At 41.8% G+C, this 19854-nt stretch overlaps 1 protein-coding gene across 2 annotated transcripts in view; it reads right to left on the reverse strand.

Moving 5' to 3' along the window:
• Nucleotides 1–241: 241 nt before the first annotated feature.
• The window catches only part of FHL1 (four and a half LIM domains 1), a 78212-nt gene continuing 58599 nt past the window's right edge, over nucleotides 242–19854 (reverse strand). For both annotated transcript variants that reach the window (XM_073641293.1, XM_073641294.1), the window contains exons 2-6: nucleotides 9987–10168; nucleotides 5084–5258; nucleotides 4041–4210; nucleotides 2573–2759; nucleotides 242–1043 (exon numbers count right to left, since the gene is read on the reverse strand). In XM_073641293.1, the coding sequence (XP_073497394.1) occupies nucleotides 889–1043; nucleotides 2573–2759; nucleotides 4041–4210; nucleotides 5084–5258; nucleotides 9987–10168 (869 nt within the window). In that variant the 3' untranslated portion in view covers nucleotides 242–888. The remainder of the gene's footprint in view (nucleotides 1044–2572; nucleotides 2760–4040; nucleotides 4211–5083; nucleotides 5259–9986; nucleotides 10169–19854) is intronic.

Here is a 19854-nt window from a genome sequence, read left to right on the forward strand (position 1 = left end):
AGCACTAAATAAAAAAGGCTTATATCTCTGATACCGTATAGCAGATTTAAATAAAGCAAAAAATGGAAAATTCGTGAGGCGGGGGGGGGGGGATTATAATAGGATCAATAACAGACTACTTTTGACCTGGTGACCGGTTCCCTTTAGCATTTCCCCAGTGCAGTTTACATGGTGTCCACGTCATCCTATAATAGGAGACTGTGCACACAATGATTTCTTGAATACAGGCAACAGACAAAAGTTGAGGCTTTAATGTGTTTATTCATAGGTATGTCAGTAGCAGGCATGCTCGTATGCGCTATATGATGATCGCAGCTCTGGCCATACATCTCAGGTTACACATGTATTCTACAGGTTTCTCACCAATCCTACCACTGCTGTAATGAGTTTTGTTGCTATCAGTATAAAATGTTCATACATTTGCTGAACAGAACAGTAAGCTGCCGCCTGGGTCTCTCCGGCTCTTGTCCAGGATTGTAAAAATGTGGCTGCTTTTTACTTTTTCCCTGCTGAAATAGCGCCGCTCTTGTTCAATGGCCATGTCTGATATTGCAGCCCAGCCCCTTTCAGTTGAACAAGGATGAGATGCAATACAAGACATGGCCTACGGATAAAAGGGGAATTGTTTAGCCCCCCAAGTATCTCAATAGCGGGAGAAGCCACAAGTTACACACTACTAATGCAAAGCTTTTTTTTTTCTTTTAAACATGATTATATTTTTTAATTGTAAGTATAAGATTTCAGCGTGCATATATATAATGATTAGAATATACATTCTGTTCACTTATTTCATAGCGAGCTCATTTAACAACGTTAACTGTCATGCAGATTCTTAATAGTAATTTACTAATTGATATCAATGCGACTGTGTGTGTCCGCTGCACCCTCTTAAAGCTTCTTGGCACAGTCAGGACAGTAGATCTGCTCATCCTGACGTACAAAACGCTTGTTAGCCAGGGCCAGAGAGCACTTCTTACAATTGAAGCAGTACTCGTGCCAACAATGCCCTTCATAATTCACCACATTGGATCCTTTTCCAAATCCTGCAAAATAAAAAGGTTCTATTAACACTTCACTGTCACGGTAGGTTATCCAACGCTAATTTAACACAATTTTAGTGTCTGTTTCAGCTTGTTTGTTTCTGGGGCAACACCCTTAGGCTATGTGCACACAGTGCGTTTTTTTCACTGCTGAAATGGGTCAAAAACGCATTGTATACCATATCCCATGACTTCCTGTGACATTTTGCAAGTTCTGTGCACATGATCAGGAATTTTCCTGAGCGGATTTCATGTGCGGAAAAAAAAACGCAGCATGTCCATTCTCTGTGCGTTTCTGCTGCCAAGAGGTGCAGAAAAACTGCAGCAATTCCTGAACGTGCACACATACAATGTTTTAGGCTATCAGCAAATTGAGATTTTGGGTTTGCATTTATCTTAAGTCATATGGCAAGAGTTGGTAAAGGCTTGTGTGCCCACAATGCATTTTTGGTGCGGATTTGCAGCGTGGAAACGCTCCAGAAATTGCATTACATACCTTATCCCATTACTTCCTATGACATTCTGCAAGTTCTGTGCACATGGTCAGGATTTTTTCTGCTCGGATTTTACTCTCAGAAAAATCCGGACACGACCAATTTTTGTGCGTTTCTGCATGCAGATTTGCCTATACAATGCATTGGAAAAACGCATGGCAAATACGCATGTAAAAACTGCATGTGTTTTTCTGCCAAGGAGATGCCGAAATGCTCAGGAAAATTTCTGCATCGTGGGCACTAAGCCAAAGGGTCGATATTGACTGATAGGATTGCTGCTTCCAATAGGTGACACTAAAGTTCAAGTCCTGTTCCTATATGGTTCTCCGCTGCAATCCAAACCCCGGAGCTGGCCTTTTCCTCACTCTGGAGCTCAGTAGAAATGCGTCTCTCTAAGGCTATGTTCACACATCATGGTTTTTTCAGCTTTTTTTTCACTGTCATTTTGCTTCTGTTATGCATGTACATAAAGTTCAGTGGACAAAAAAAATCTCATTTTTGTTTAGGCACAAAAACTGCTGAAAACTTGACACCTGCGTTTTTTTTCACCATCCATTACTTCCAATGGGTAAAAAAAACACTGAAAGAAGTGACATGCTTTATTTTTCAAAAAAACATGCAAAGCACAAAATCCTGATTAAAAAAAAAACATGAGTGCATGAGATATCTGGAATCTCATAGACTTTGCTGGTTCTGTAAAACGCAGCTGAAAATTTGCATTAAAAAAGCATCAAAAAATGCTGAAATAGCCATGATGTGTGAACATAGCCTTACAGATATATCCACATAGGTGTTGTTTTTATGTCCAGCATTCTAACTTTTAAATTCATTAAAAGAATATTCCTATCACTACCTTATGCAGACAGTTTGTGATTAAGGTTACTACTTCCCCCAGGTGCATCGGGAGCTGCAGCCAGGCCGGGACGCTGCTGTGCAGGGAAAGACTTGATTGGGCCACAGCACCCATCATCTTCAGGATCACTGGTAATAATACTTTTAAGTCAAAAGCAAAATCCATGGTGCATTAATAATGTGTACCTGTTATTGGGTTGTTACAGCCAGAACACTTCTTGGCCACGAAAGTCTTGTAGCAATCCACACAATAGTAGTGATCCTCAACAGCAGTGAAACGCTGGCCCGATAGCTTTTTGTTGCAAGTTTCACACACAAAACAATCACCGTGCCAGGGCTGATCTTGATAGGTTATCCCTCCAGATGTGATCAGCTGGAAAACAATGCCCGTACTGTTAGGCTATGTGCCCACGTTGCATTTATGAAGCAGAAAATTTCTGCTGCATAAATGCAAGTCCTCTCCCGGAAAAACGCATGCGGAATTCCGCACGCGTTTATCGCGCATTTTTCGCGCGTTTATCACGCGTTTTCCACATGCGGAATTGCCTTGCGTTTTTTATGCATTGGACAAAGGCAATTCCGCTTGCGGAAACGCAAAATTAAATGACATGCTGCGGATTTTTGAACGCGGCATAAACGCTGCGGAAAAATCCGCAGCATGTGCATAGAAGTTGCGGAATCCCATTGGGGACCATGGGGTGCGGATATACATGCGTTTTTCAAGCGTTTACGCTGCGGAAATTCCGCAGCATATACGCTTGAAAAATGCTACGTGGGCACACAGCCTTAAGACTCTGAGGAATGGATGAATCTGCACTTAATGCTAACAAATTTCATTGCAAGAAGTAATTTAGCAATATTACCATAAAGTGCAAGTTTTGGCCCAATTCATGAGAGGGCGTGTAGGAGTCGGATACTTCTGATTCATTAAGGCTCTGTTCACATGTCCAGTAATCATCAGTTAGAATATATCCAGCAGTAATCTGTTAGCAAAAAAGTTGTACAGACAACTTTTTAGTGCGTTTTTAAATAATGGCTCTCCACTGGATGAGTTAATCAGCCATCTGTTTTCCTTTCATTTGTAACTGATCCTTTTTTTTGCTTACTGGATCCAGTAACCGATCCCTTACAAATGAAACAAAAACGGATGGCTAATTAACTCATCCAGTAGAGATCCATTATTTAAAAACGCACTAAAACGTTGTCTGTACAACTTTTTTTGCCAGCGGATTACTGCTGGATCTGTTCTAACTGATCTTTACTGTACATGTGAACATAGCCTAAGAGACGCCTTTTACTGAACCGGGAGTGGTGTACGCCTCTGTGCACATTGTCATAAATCTTACAGTGAGGTATGCCACCGCTCCTCATGAATTAGACGAGCTTTCTGTATCCCATCCTCATCCCAGCTCTGTCCATTTTGGTGGAGCTGGGCAAAACTGGCGTAAAAATGCAAAAAGCTGCTTTTTTATGCAATTTCACATTGCACAAAAGTTTAGCAAATTTAAAAAAAAAAAGCTTTGGAAATCTGGCATAAAAGCTTTGCTGAATCGGGGAGCCTTTGTGTTTGGTAAATGGGCTTAGCTGCAGCACCAGACAACCCATGGACACGTGTGGCGCTGTTCCTCGTTGACTTGCACACATGAATACTCACATTTTTGCACTTCACACAGTGCTTGGCAAACTTTTGCTCATGGCAGTTAACACAAAAGATATCGGCTCCTTTGGGGAAGAAGCTTCCTGCCCCTATGGATTGCTTGCAGTTGCTGCATGTAAAGCATTCCTCATGCCAGGCACTTCCCTTATACTCCACATTCTGATCACCTGTAACAAAGGAGGTCAATATCACAACTTAAAAATCCTGATATCATGACCCTGTATCGATGATTTGCTGATTAACATTACGAGGGAATTGATTCACAGGACCCTGGTGCAGTGGCTTCGTCTGTATTCGGTGGACAAGAGTCCTGTAAGCTGCCTCCTATCTAAATCAAAGGTGCCTTTTCCGATTTGTAGGGAAGCGCAATGCCATTGTTTGTGTGACGCACACTTGGCATCATGCCGGGGGCAAGGACTCCAGCAGGGAGAAGGATCGAAGGACTTTCTAAAGGTGACAATCCACAATGGCAGCCATTACAGTCATCCATCCTCTAAATCTGTTGTATCAGGTTTATCTTTGCCCCACTGCTCATGCAGTAGCTCTACTGTTCTAGCATTATTTTCATGAATCAGAAGGATCTGGATGAATTGCTCAGTAAAGCTCTAAGTTAAGGGAAAGCTATAGTGCAACGTTAAGTGAAATAATAGGATGTATGTTTATTTTCTTAAATCGAATCATCCATAATGCTACGTAGCTGCACTCCATGGAGTAGACTAGTAAATATATTGGTGGGGTGCCCGCACAAAGTACAGGCTCAATAGTCAAAAAATTAAACTGATGTAAAACATAATAAATAGTAGCCAGGTTCTCCCAGGGTAGGATTGTGCCGCACATTTGCAAACCGATGCAGTTCACAGTGTTACAAATCCATGGTCCCTTGAGGTTACGTGGCTTGTTCTCAGGTGCTGCCTTTAGGGAGCAGAACAGTGTATGATCACAACCTTCAATACTTTGCACATAAATATTGAAAGCTGATCTAGATTACGCTGCATAGGATTTCCAGCTCTAATAGACAGTACTGTGTGTTGTGCATTTACCGGACTGGATCAGCTTGTGGCATCCGGTGCAGCGCACGGCGTCCTCCCGGGTGGCACATCGAGAACACATAATTTTATTATCTTTGAAGATAAACTGTTCATTGGCCAAAGGATGGTAGCACTTGGCACAGCGGAAGCAGGTGTCGTGCCAGTAACGGCTCTTATAATGCAGCTCCTGTAAGTAAGCAGATACATGCAGAGGCACCTGTGTAACAGCACCTTAAATGAAAAACTACTAAATTATTATAAAAAAAATAAAAATAAAAAAATGCTTCTTTAATAACAGAATTGTGAGATTTCCTAAAGGAACAAGCCCTTTAAAGTGGTAATACTCTTGAACCCACTAGAGGGCGCTGACTGCATACTGTTCTCACATTAATAAAACACTGCAATAAGCACATAACCTATTATTTGTGTATAATCCCTGGTTATAAAAAATCAGCTCAACTATAAAGAAATTAGGAAGATAAGGAAATTTAAGGGGTTGTCTACCAGTTAAACCATTAAAAAAAAAATTTCCAGAATTAAATTAACACATTTTTTTTAAAGTACCAATCCCCCTTCATTTCTCTTCTAGTGTTGCCGGAGTTCCTACGTATCTCTATGGATGTCTTCTAGTAAGGACAGGTATGTGATTGCTGCAGCGGCCATATGCCAATACAATAGCTGGCCACAATGTTAATCAGCGCATCACCTCTGAGGCCATAGATTGGCTGTAGCGGTCACATGCCCGTCCCCACCAGAAGAGGAAGCACGGAGACTGTTGGGGAACTCTGCCTGCACTAAGAAAAGGGACAGTAGGAGAACATTATAAAATGAATATATATATAACACACACAGCACACCTTTTTTTTCCATTACAGACTACTGACCTACTATATATGAAGAAAAAAATATATGCCCCCCACCCCCCAAAAAATATATATATATATTTGTATATTTATTTTGGTCTTGGAGTCTGTATAAAATGGGCTGACTCCGACTCCTAAAATATATAATAAATTGGGTACAGTGCAGTATGTGCTTGTAAATGTTTTCATAGTAATTTGGGAAAGTTATGAAATGTCCTATAAACATCTGTTCTGTTCCTGATCTAAGGCTCTTTGCATTTAGTTGTGCTGCACTTTCGCTTTATGTACACGCTCAGTAGTGAGGCAGTGCTGCACTTTATGTACACGCTCAGTAGTGAGGCAGGGCTGCACTTTATGGACACGCTCAGTAGTGAGGCAGTGCTACACTTTATGTACACGCTCAGTAGTGAGGCAGGGCTGCACTTTATGTACACGCTCAGTAGTGAGGCAGGGCTGCACTTTATGTACACGCTCAGTAGTGAGGCAGGGCTGCGCTTTATGTACACGCTCAGTAGTGAGGCAGGGTTGCACTTTATGTACACGCTCAGTAGTGAGGCAGTGCTACACTTTATGTACACGCTCAGTAGTGAGGCAGTGCTGCACTTTATGTACACGCTCAGTAGTGAGGCAGTGCTACACTTTATGGACACGCTCAGTAGTGAGGCAGTGCTACACTTTATGGACACGCTCAGTAGTGAGGCCGTGCTGTGGAGTCGGAAGTCAGGGAAATTGTGGAGTCTATATCAAAAAAGCGTAAAAGCCATCCCACCGCGTCAAGGCGACCCTATTCGGGATGGTCATAATCTGTCACATCATTTTACATACAGTAGGGAAAATAAGTATGGTATTTGATATTCTGCCGATTTCGCAAGTTTTCTCACCTACAAAGAATGGTCTGTAATTTTTATCGTAGATACACTTCAACTGTGAGAGACCAAATCTAAAATAAAATCCAGAAAATCACATTGTATGATTTTTACATAATTAATTTGCATTTTATAGCATGACATAAGTATTTGATACAATAGAAAAGCAGAACTTAATATTTGGTACAGAAACCTTTGTTTGCAATTACAGAGGTCAGACGTTTCCTGTAGTTTTTGATCAAGTTTGCACACACTGCAGCAGGGATTTTGGCACACTCCTCCATACAGATCTTTTAGGTTTCGGAGCTGTTGCTGGGCAACATTGAGTTTCAGCTCCCTCCAAAGATTTTCTATTGGGTTCAGGTCTTGAGACTGGCTAGGCCACTCCAGGCCCTTGAAATGTTTCTTACGGAGCCATTCCTTAGTTGCCCTGGCTATGTGTCTCCGGTCATTGTCTTGCTGGAAGACCCAGCCACGACCCATCTTCAATGCTCTTACTGAGGGAACCTCAGTAAGGAGGTTGTTGGCGAAAACCTTGCGATACATGACCCCATCCATCCTCCCTTAAATACGGTGCAGTCGTTCTGTCCACTTTGCAGAAAAGCACACCCAAAGTATGATATTTCCCCCACCATGCTTCACGGTTGGGACGGTGTTCTTGGGGTTGTACTCATTCTTCTTCTTCCTACAAACACAGCAAGTGGAGTTGATACCAAAAAGTTCTATTTTGTTATCATCTGATCGCATGACCTTCTCTCATGCCTCCTCTGGATCATCCAGATGGTCATTCACTAACTTCAAACGGGCCTGGACATGTGCTGGTGTGAGCAGGGGGACCTTGCGTGCCTTGCAGGATTTTAATCCATGACTGCATAGCGTGTTACTAACGGTAATGTTTGATACTGTGGTCCCGGCTCTCTTCAGGTCATTAACCAGGTCCTCCTGTGTAGTTCTGGGCTGATTCCTGACCTTTCTCAGAATCATCCTTACCCCACGAGGTGAGGTCCTGTATGAGGCCCCAGACCGAGGAAGATTAACACAGTCATCTTATGTTTCTTCCATTTTCTATTAATTGCGCCAACTGTTGTTTCCTTCTCCCCAAGCTGCTTGCCTATTGTCCTGTAGCCCATCCCAGCCTTGTCCAGGTCTACAATTTTGTCCCTGGTGTCCTTAGCCAGCTCTTTGGTCTTGTACAAGGTGGAGAGGTTGGAGTGTGACTGACTGAACTTGTTACCTGTATAAAAGACACCTGTCCACACACTCAAATAGGTGCAATTAATACAGTTAATGAGTGCAGAGTGGGAGGGCTTCTTAAAGAAAAACTAACAGGTCTGTGAGAGGCAGAATTTTTGCTGGTTGGTAGATGATAAAATACTCATTTCATGCAATAAAATGCAAATTTATTATGTAAAAATTATACAATGTGATTTTCTCATTTTTCTTTTTAGATTCTGTCTCTCACAGTTGAAGTGTACCTACTATAAAAATTACAGACCTCTCCATTCTTTGTAGGTATATCAAATACTTATTTTCCCCACTGTATGGTAAGGTTTTAATACTAGAGGTTAGGACCGTCCCAAATAGGGTCACCATGACGTGGTGGGATGGCTTTTACTTTCTTTATTATCAAAATCACGTTAACTAAGCACCCTATATTTTCATGCATTATTGCTATTTATTTACTTACTGCAGGGTATTTGCTCATTTTGTGCTTATCTGTAGGTTTTGGCTGGTTTATGTGTAAATTGTCTTTTTTATGTAGCAAATTAGGGTTCTGTGGATTTTTTGGATGTGTGTTTTTTTTGTTTTTTTTTATAAACACGAGTTTGCTTTTTGCTTGATATACAACCTACAGTTTAGGCCAGTTTCACACGTACCAGAAAAAAAACAGTACTGGAGATGTCCGTGTGCACCTGTGTGGCACATCAGGATCACACGTACCGGCGCCTGGGAATCGGCGTATAGTTAACACTGTTCCCAAGCACCGGGTGCTGAATGCTGCCCTCATCATTGTCCCCTGCTAGCAAAGGACAATGATGAGGGCAACGTTCAGCACCCAGCGCTTGGGAACAGCGCTAACTGTAGCGCTGATTCACAGTTGCCGGTACATGTCACACTGATGACACACAGATGTCATCAGTGTGGTACGTTTTGCGGCCCATGCAGCTTGAACAAACGGACATATCAACGTGTCTTGCCCATGGACACATGGTCCATGGAAACACACTATGTGCACAGACCCATTCATTTGAATGTGTCTACGTGTGTCAGTGTCTCCGGTGCGTTGGGAAACTGTCACCACACGTACCGGACACACCGACATGTGAAAGAGGCATCAAGATGTGGAAATATAACTCATACTGGAAGTTTAGTACGCCTGTCATTAAATTCCATTTATGGTAATAACAAGCAGTAATTACTCCACTAGGTGGCAGTATGTAGTCACTGGACAGACACAACATTTAAAGAAAAAACACAAAAACTAAACAAGGATTGCAGCCTGTGTCCCATCATTGGAACTGTCTAGACTTTTGTGGTGAAAACATCTTAAGGTGACATTATGCACCCTGTACGTACAGAACAGAAATTAAGAAGAAAAATCTATCCTCTGCCTTCTTCACCGACTGCAGCATTTATTTTATATTCACAACAGAGATAAAAAATGGGAGACTTTCCTTTTATACTTTCCCTCTTTTTATGACTTACTCCTCACTATGGTGAACAAAAAACATGCAGAAAAACTGCAGTCACTCAGACCTTGTAAACCGAGTGGAAATGTAAAAAATGCAAACAAATTCAGGCTGTCTCAGGTGAGAATATGACCCATAGTTGATATAGAGGCATCACTATAGGAATTACATGTAAAAGACAAAAAAAGTAGCATCCACCTTAGCTAGCTATCGAACAGACACTCATTGTGCCAACACTTTTACTGAGCCGAGTACACATGTATTGTCAGATGAGGCTTTGAGAACAAAATTATTATATATGTTGAAATCTAACATGCCCCACCTTCCTCCCTCCCCCCATCCCCAAACATCTGTCTTCAGGAGAGGATAAGTACATCCCCATACATATTAGACGGCTGCCCAAAATTGCAGCTTTTGATTGACAGCAATGTGTATGCTGCCCGTTAGGGTTCGGTTCACACTGACATGACCCTAGTTCTTCCCTTCCCCCGCTAACCTTGGAATCCACTCCAATGGGTTTCCTGCACTCCGCACAAGTGTTGGCGCAGATCTTGTCGAAGCACTTTACACAGCACTTGTGTCCATCCTTCTCCACATACTTCTTCCCCTGAAGGGGAGCTCTGCAGTAGTGGCAATCAAAGCGTTCAGACATTGTGCCCACAGTATATTGGCGGGGACCTAGGAAAATGGAGGCAATTAATATAGAGAAGTTGTAAGAACGGATCATATTACAGTATAAATCTTGTGTATTGGGATATGCTCTATAAACCTAGAACTCACACTTGCACCCCTATACATCTACCCCCCTATGCACATTATATGCTTATCTTGCCAGATGGCTCCAAAAACAACTATCTGCAATTACATATTACACAACCTTGCTCAAAAGAAGTCATCTACTCACATCACACAAGTAATTAATAAGTATCTGATTAGTAGGTATACAAGACCCTGTATGTCGGTGTTGCCGTCGTTGTTGTGGCGACTCCACTGCCGGCGTCTCTTACTCTGTACTGTAAAGTACAGCATGTCCCTTCCTTTAACTGCTCCAGGGTTCTCTGAACCATCTTGACCTTGCCGTGAATTGTGTTCATTTTATGGGGCTCTTTTGCGGAGCTTTTTCAGGCGGATTCTGCGTGGAATCCACTTAACAAAAACGCTGTGTCCACAGAGCCTTAGCCTGCTTCTATATAGTTCCATTTATTAGCATTGCTACTATATTAAGAAGTTTAAAGGTAAAATAGAAAAACTGCAGTTCAAGAGAGTGATTTGCAACAGGCTGTAGCCTGTAAGTATAAACTGTGCGATTAGAGTTGTTTGATACTTTTATAAATTACATTTCCTGCTGTCCTTTAATGCCGATCCAAAACTGAATTTCACAATACAAATTAAATTAATAAATAAATCTTTTAGACCTGATGAGTCTGAGCTGTATAATCCTTTTTGAAAGTTTTAAAGGGGTTGTCCACTATTTTCACATTGATGCACTATCCGTAGGAAAGGGCATCAATGTATGATCGGCCGGAGTCCCGCACGCGGCACCCCCGCCAATCGGTTATCGGTGCCTGCGGTCGCCAACCGAGAGTCCTTACCTGCAGTGCTTGGCCGTCATGTTGTAGTGGCGGCCGCGGGTTACTGCACATCCACCTACCATTTTGGGAGGCGGATGTGCAGTACCCCGCAGCGGCCACTACAAATGGACGGCCAAGCTCCGTAGGTAAGGACTCCCGGCCGGCGGATAGGGCATCAATGTGAAAGAAGTGGACAACTTCTTTAACTTAATCTCCCAACCCTCTGACTAGCCTGATTGACAGCTCCTCAGTGTCCCTCCTCTCTGCTGATGCGGAGATCTGATACTGCTCAGTACAAGCTGCAGCTGTCAGTCAGGCTGGGTGAATGGAGACTGAATACACTTGGTCTCATGAGCTTTCTCACTCTTTAGCTGGACTCCTCTTTATGTTAGAATTATCCAGCCATTGGGACACAAATTTTCAAAGAAAATCCACCAGCCTCATCAGGTCTAGATGTATTTAATAAGGTATACAGTTCATATTGTAAAATCTGGTGACAAATCTGCTTTAAAGGATAGAAGGAAAATGTATTAATACACTCCATGACTCTACCACAAACACATCATAATCACAGTAACCTCTGTGTGTGAATGTGATAATGGAGGCTACTGGAGCCGACAACCCAAATGTGGCAAGAACAGGCAGCCAGTGCTACAGTGCAACTTCATGCCAGTTAGAATATATGGCTCTTCTCACATTCTAACTGTAAGCCCAGATTATTTGTCACATTATATATAGATCATTTATTGCATCTATTTTATGCACAGCTATTATTTCAAATTACTTTATCCTTTCACCTCTGCTTAGATGTGGTAAGAAACCATTAGTATTTTTAGATAGTTGAGAATCCCACTGTTCAGCTACAAGCAATATTACCTGGTCGCTCACAACTTCACCTCTGCTTTATATAATAATAATCAACTGAGTAACTGGTTAAGGTGAGGAATCTGAGACTTTGAGGTCTATTTTTTTTTTTTTTTGCTATGGGGCGAAGAACTTACCCACCAATAGTTGCTAACTCCATGCCTTTTCCGTCCTGCAATGATCTGTTCTGGCCCAGAGCGGTCACTACCCGCTCCTGCAGGCGATTCTCCCGCTTTTGGTGACTGAGCAGCTTCTTCTCTTCCACTCTGCTCTGTTGACGGGGTGTCACTGCCTATGTCAGAGTGATTGACATCATCATGCCCTGTGGACAGAGCAGAGTGGAGGAGAAAGAGCTGCTGTGTCGATGTGAAGTCAAAAGAAGCAGGAGAATCTCCACCTGAGCCAGAAAGGTAGCAACTACCTGCTGATAAGTTCTTAGCCCTATAGCAAAAAAAAATCTCAGATAAATCTTTTAAATAGATGCTGCATTAAGTGTACTGTGCTAAACACTGCTCATGTGGAGGGGCCAGCTAGATGATGAGCATATAGCTCATACTTGTCACTCTTCACACAGAGAAACATTACCCCTTAGACATCAGTCCAGAGCCTCTCACCTATCCAAATCAGATCTCATACTTTGCCCTGATGAGGGCCAACAGCCCGAAACAACATGCCTGTAAATTCTGATTTGGCTTTTATCCTAAGTCATATTGCACGACTTGTTAAAGGGTTGATTGTGACTTGCAGAATTGCTGCTTTCAAAAGGTGGCGCTCTAGAGTTCAGGTCCTCTTCCTCTCTGCAGAGGCAATGAGCATATATCAGGAATTGGTGTTTGTGCCTCTCCAGCATCTGACGGCGTTACTACAATGGACTTCATCCTTCACTATAACTAAACAGCTCAGCGGCGGGATGTGCACCGGGTCAGTGAGACGGGTTAATATTTGTATCGCTTGGTCTGCTATGATTTGTTCATCCACAGCAAGCACTGGAATTAACAGAGCGTTCTCATCCTCCAAGACAAGTCTCCCCATCTGCCAGTTTATATCTGCCACATTGTATCTAATGCTCACAATCTTTTTTACTGACCATGACTAACTTATTCCTTTTATAGAGAAGCATGCAATGATCACCTCCCATGTGTCAGAGATTTACCCTACATCCCAAAACTAATATTTTTATTAAAATATTCTAATCAGAGAAGCCAGCCTTGATAAACACTGGCACTTTCTTAAGGTCTAGATCACTTCTATTGGGAAAACAGACCCATACTTCATACAACACCTTAAAAGACCTTTTAAGTGAATATAATGAGGCTGTCACTGGGATGCATTATGGTGGTATCTATAACTGGCGTAGGTTTAGGCCTCTTTGTTGATGTACTTGGTTAAATGTTGCATGACTTATAATAGAAGTCTACAGAGGGCTATAGAACAGACACAAGCTTGGTGCCAGGTCTGACTGCGCTCTAACTGCATACAACAAAATTCTGCAGAACTGATATAATTGAGACTTACTGGGAAGTTTTCTGGACAAACTTCACGTTTCATAAATACTTATAATGCAACTGCATTTTAGCATCCACACTAGGGGTGAAACAGCCAGACCCTTAGCAGTTCTGATATACACTTTAATTTTAACTACGCTTCAATTATTTTTGATAAGTCACCAGTACAGGTAAAGAAAGATAAGCCTTGTAGAATATCTTTTTAGAGAAAAATGCTTCTTCCCCACCACGTTCTAGTTAATTTATTTTTCCTGCACTGATTATTTACTCTAGAAAAAAACTGCTCAAAATCTGTCTACAAATTTGTCTTCTGTAAGGGAGCAAATTACATCACCTCCCTGTAAAGGTCTATGGAGAGAGGAGGGCGAAGCTGGAGACACAAGGAGAAACTGCTGAGGCTTCCAGTTCAGAGGAATGACTGCTAACAATGCGGAATACAAGTCCTATAATGACCAGAAATAGTGTTATTCCTCATGTGCACTCACAGGACAGTTTATTGTGAAGAGTCACCTGAAATAACAGGTACGCTTGAAACCACCATGCAAGTCTGGGGCAGGAAAAACGAGAATTTTAGCTATTGCAGATATAACCCATAGAGAAGTTTTGTATAAAAAGAAAAAAAAGTTTCACACTGACTTATAGTAAGGCTATATTTTATTATCTATATTACAATCACAACAACCAGACCCCCACAATGTAGTTTTACTGAACTGAACGCAGATTATTATAGGATATTATTACTAAATTTGTAAGACACACATGCCATCAGCATATCTCCATGATTAATCATGGTACACTTGTAATAGAAACTAGCGGGAAACGAGCAACCTTATGAACCATGGTACAAAAACATTCACTAATACATACATGCAAGTAAACCATCAGTGGCTGGCTTTATCGGGGTGCTACAGGCAATCACACTGTAAGGCTCAGTGACAACTCATCCATGAGGTCACAAGATAACAGAAGAATATAAAAGCAGTGCTAAACTTTCATTTAACATATAACGCATTGGTCAGATATGGAGTTGGCCTAATACTGTTCACACATCAGCAGTTGTTACAATGCAAGAAAGTAGATAAGTTACGACGGCCAAACCCAACGATGGTCTAATGTATATGGTGGCCTCTTGACAGACGTTGGAGGAAATAAGAATGTGACATGTCCGATTTCGGACTGCCAATCCTTTTGTTTAGCTTTAGCCAGAGGAACCTGGCAGCGGCTCTCATAGAGAACACAGCAATCGGCAGAACGGAGGATTCGGGAAAGACTGCTGTCGGCCAAACGACCAGCAGAACTATGGTTATCTATTGTGTATGGAGAGCTTAAACTTTAGCTTGCTTCTACACTCGGACATCGTGCAACATTGAGGTTGCAGTGTCACATTGCGACTTCACTTCGATTCGGACACATTTTAATAAACCCATAAGCTGTGTGAGCAGGACTCGGTGAGGAGGAGTTTTATGATTCTTAATACAAGTTAGAATGTTTCCATTCATTGTCAGAAAATATAAGATTCTGGAAATAAAGGTGACCTCAACCACCAATATTACATGATATTATGTAACCTTCCACTCTATAACAAATACAATGCATTTAGTGTTAAATATGTCTCAGCTGGGGACAAATCCTGGACAATAGTACTTCATTTCCAGTGGATACTCTGATTTAGAGATAAGCAAAATTTAACTTAAAAGTTAGGGGTTCATCCCGGACCGTTAGTGTCCGGTGGTAAACGCGATCACTGACTTCTTCCGAAGTCCGTTGCAATGTTCGGAGCTCCAGGGTAGTCTGGGAGGAAAGAGAATTTTCCAGCTGAAAAGTTTGAGTCCTCATTGTTTTCAATGAGGTTCGAGTTCTGGTTCAAGATTGGGTAAAGTTTTGGTCCCCGAACCGAACTTTGGAAAAAAGTTTGCATAGGGTACAAGAACCCGAACTTCCACAGGTCCGCTCATGCCTAGCTCTAATCCCCCTTTAATAACAAATATGACAATGTAACTTGAAACCATAGTAAAGGGAAATACCGCCCTGTTCTTGTAGCTGTCAAAATAACTGCTGTCATCGGGGGCTAAATAAAGTGGGCTGCAGCATCACAAATCGCTGGCAACATTGCTGAAAAAGGGGTTAAAAGATAAAGGGCTGGAAACAGAGTGGATCTATGACCTTTCCTAATGTCAGCAGCCTACAAACTAAAGATGAGCGTCCTAGCAACCTTCTCATTTCAGATGTAATCTGGAGGAATTCAGAAGCATGCCGGGCACACAGATAGTCATCTTCTATTTATACAGCAAAGAGGCTTTTCCTAGGAACAGGATGTGTCTGACCTGTGCGCTCCCAATGCGCCATTAGGATTTAGTCTCCAGAAATGTGAAGTTCTTCCATTACTTCGGCTACTGGTGGGTTGTGACGGCTGTATGACAAACACGTGCCAGTCACGTCCGCATATTGCAGATGTAACTGGCTCTGTGCCCAGCTCTCTGTGCGGATGCGTGCTATACAACAAACGAGACTAGTGTATATTGCGATTTTTGGGATGCATAGGACACTGGTTATTATTGGATCAGTGTGCTGTCCGATGACCACACGGGGGAGAGCACATTGTCCGAAAATATGGTCATCCGAACCAGGCCCCATACAAATAAAAGGGGTTGTCCAGTCTTCTATAAATCAACTGTAACCACTTCTACAACTTTCTAATTCTTGCCATATTCAACATTTCGGTCTGCTGTCAGTGAATGGCCGTATTCTTCTTCACATCAAGAGACTGATGGCAGATGCAGAACTTCTACTTCTTACAGCTAAAGGTTTTCAATATTTGGATGAGATCCAGGCCATCGGATCAGCAGCCTAGATGTGTGAACGGTACATTGTAGCAAACAATTAGTAGAGACTTGTTGCTACTTTAACTAGAAAGAAACTTTGGCACCACAAAGAAAATGGAGTTCTATATTATAAAACAAAACAGTAGAGAACATACGTTTTTTTGTATTCTAGGAGGGGAATGTATCGTACATCACGTGTGACATTTTTCAAGTAAGTTTTGCTAAGTTATCAAAATGGGTCGATAAACTTGTTGGATTGTACGCCACCTTCTATTGGAGCGAAATCTAGGAAAAACAAAATCGACAATCTTAAAAAAAATCTGAATCTATACTGAACAAAAATAGAAACGCAACACTTTTGTTTTTGGGGAAAGTAGTGTGAGACCCGTCAGGGTCCACAGAAAATCAGCTCACCCCATGGATAAATGGATCCTTATTGCACGGATGATCTTGTAGTATTGCAAGGTTCCACCATGAAGAAAACGTGTAAAACCAGCAAAGGGTCCAATAAAATATTCTTTATTTAAAGTCCATTAAAATACACAAATATTAATAATTGCAGACACGTTTCTGACTGATGTCCTTATTCATTGCATGCAATGAATAAGTGACGTGCACGCCCCATCTGGCTGATACATGTATTGCAGAGCAGATTGGATACTGATTTGGAGTAAAATATGCCACGTATGGGTAAAAGACGTATAAATGTGGACCTTTGTGTTTCAGTTCCTCAATACCTAAAGTGTATCTGTCATTTCAGACAACTTTTCAGAAAAAGTTGCCAAGTGCGTGCACTAGAGCAATGACACTATTTTCTGGCCACTATATGACCTGTATCCTGTATTTTTCTACCAGATTTCTCCTCTGCAGGTTCTAGTATTTAGTTGTGTCTGAGCTAGTGGCTGGAAACTAACAGCTGAATGTCTCCCGTACATTGCACACACAGACATGAGGGATTCCTGCTCTCCTGTGGCTATGTCGGACATGTTTAGAAGCAGCAGCAGCATGAAGAAGATTACACAGAAATGCTAAGCAGTGTAGCTGTGAATCCAGCACTTACTAGATAACAGCAGCACAATGTGTGTCTATGCCCTCTCCCTCTGCTCCTCCTCTCCCAACCCCTCTCTATAGGTTTGTTTTGTACTTTAGCAGATTTTAAGAAAGAAGTTCAGGAGGCAGTGGGGAAAAGTGTTTTACAGTGGAGAAAGAAGCAGATTTCCTTCAAGTTTCTTATATTGCTTGCACTAATTATTATGCGATATTTGTTGAAGGGACGGTGACAATTTAAGACTGAGTCTGCAAATCAGTATATGCATAGTGCTGCTCTTTTTTCCAAAACTTTAATATTCATGACCTACCCATAGGATAAGTCATCTGTAACCGATCAATGAAGGTCTAATTTCCATCACCTCTACCAATCAGCTAATTTAAGAGGCCGAAAGTGCTGTAACCTCTTCGTTACCAAGCGCAGCGCTGGATATTTTTTAGAGATTTTGGCTAAGTCATTCAAGTGATTGGGACTAAACTGCAGTACCAGGCATATCCATTACTAAAATTATCAATCAATTGATGAATGGAGGTGCCAGGAGCCGGACCAAGGGTAGAGTAACCAGCTCACCAGTGCTGCGTGTGGAATGAGGCCCGGAGCATGGCGCTATGCTCCAACCTCGCATCCACAACTTGAAATTGAGAACAAGTCCAGCTAAAAATAAAGTCTTCAAAACATTCATTTTAAATGTACGTCAATTATAAATATCGTAATTGGAAGAGTTTTTTTTTTAAGAGGTCAAAGTTTGATCTGAAATACCTCTTTTGTACATGAACAATCTCCCTGTCAGAAAACATATAGGTAAGTGGAGCTGTATAGGACTTTTGCCTGACTCTGTCCACCATAGAGATCTACTACCTACACCATGAGTTGGGATCTCCGCACCAGAAGTGCTCCATGATAATTGGATAATTCTATGATGACAGCAATTAAAATGTTAACTACATAAAAATGGCTGTGAAAAGCATAATGAAATAATCATCCACTGAGATTACTGCGTGATCCTGATGAACTCCCTGTGGTCAGGTATTCATATCATACACACTAAACCTAATAGAAATCACAATGATAATGTGCTGATTGTGAAAATGGTGGTTCTGCAATGTTACTTCAACTTCACATTTTTCTCCAGTGGTTCAGTGGTCGGCACTAGAGTTGAGCAAAATGATTCCCAGGACCTAGGTCCAGTGGCCATGTTGGTACTTCAAGGCGGCTGGACCAGCACGCTGCTAACTTCATACTGTCAGTATCCCCGCCACTTCTTCTGATTAGCATGCCCTGCAACATTATGATGTCTGACTATTTCCCCCTTACCTTATTTGTTTTGTCATATTTAAAGAGTCAAAGTAAAAGTGCAATGAGCCCAGGCTGATGTCTAAATAGGGAAGACCTAAAACAAGCCTGTGTAGGATAGAGGTGCAGTTCATTGCACAGCAGATGGCACTTCTTGTCATGCGTTCTACTCATTACTAATGTGGCCATACACATTAGCTGGGATTAGCTGCCATTCATCTATTTTGGCCAGACCAGATGACCAATAGTATCTATGAGGGGTAAGGAATGGTCAAACATGTTGAATTTCAACATGCCCAATCCTTTTGTTCTTAAGAGGAATAAGTTCCCAGCAAAAAATGTCTGGCAGCAGTTTATCTGCTAGCAAGAATACATGTCTGCTCAGATAACCCTGGCATCCATGTGTGAGTGGAGGGAATAGCTGTCAAGACAAATGAGATTTTGGATTATTGTTATTATTTGTGGTAACTCTGAAAGTTTTGTCTATATATATCTGTATATCTATATATGTATCAAACACTTCTAAATAGTAATTTCTTTTAGTTTCCAGGGAGTTTTTATACTGTTCAGACAATATACAGTAGATATAGAAAAATGTGAGAGGTATAACACTATGAAAGAGGGTCGGTCAGCCAAAACTTACAGTATATACTAAGTACATAGCCTTGTAAAGGGCATAACCCTTATACAAATCATACCTTTATTCTTCTAAACGCTGCCTCAGTTTTGCAGAAACTGAAGTTTAATCAAATATGCTAATTAGTATGCTCAGTGCACCCTCAGTGTGGCTAAATGGCTTTTTTCCCCATCAGTGTGGCTAAATAGCTCAATGTACCTTCAGTGTGGCTAAACAGCTCAATGTACCTTCAGTGTGGCTAAACAGCTCAGTGCACCTAAATGGCTTTTTTCCCCATCAGTGTGGCTAAACAGCTCAGTGTACCCTCAGTGTGGCTAAACAGCTCAGTGCACCCTCAGTGTGGCTAAACAGTTCCGCGTACCCTCAGTATGGCTAAACAGCTCAGTGCACCCTTAGTGTGGCTAAACAGCTCAATGCACCATTCACTCCCACTGATTTTACATGCCCTCTCCTCCATCCCTGGTGATTGACAGCACAGGCATTCCTGAGCTTTTTCTCAAGGGAAGTAAGCCATTGCTGTCAGTCACTAGTGAAGAAGGTGGATTATGCAAAACTTGTGGGCAGAACTGTGCACTGAGCCTCTTGGCCACACCAAGGGTGCACCCAGATCGTATCCTAATAAGC

Source organism: Phyllobates terribilis, unplaced genomic scaffold, assembly GCF_046119375.1.
Source record: "Phyllobates terribilis strain yellow unplaced genomic scaffold, ASM4611937v1 Scaffold_7__3_contigs__length_470593459, whole genome shotgun sequence".
Taxonomy (NCBI): Eukaryota; Metazoa; Chordata; class Amphibia; order Anura; family Dendrobatidae; genus Phyllobates; species Phyllobates terribilis.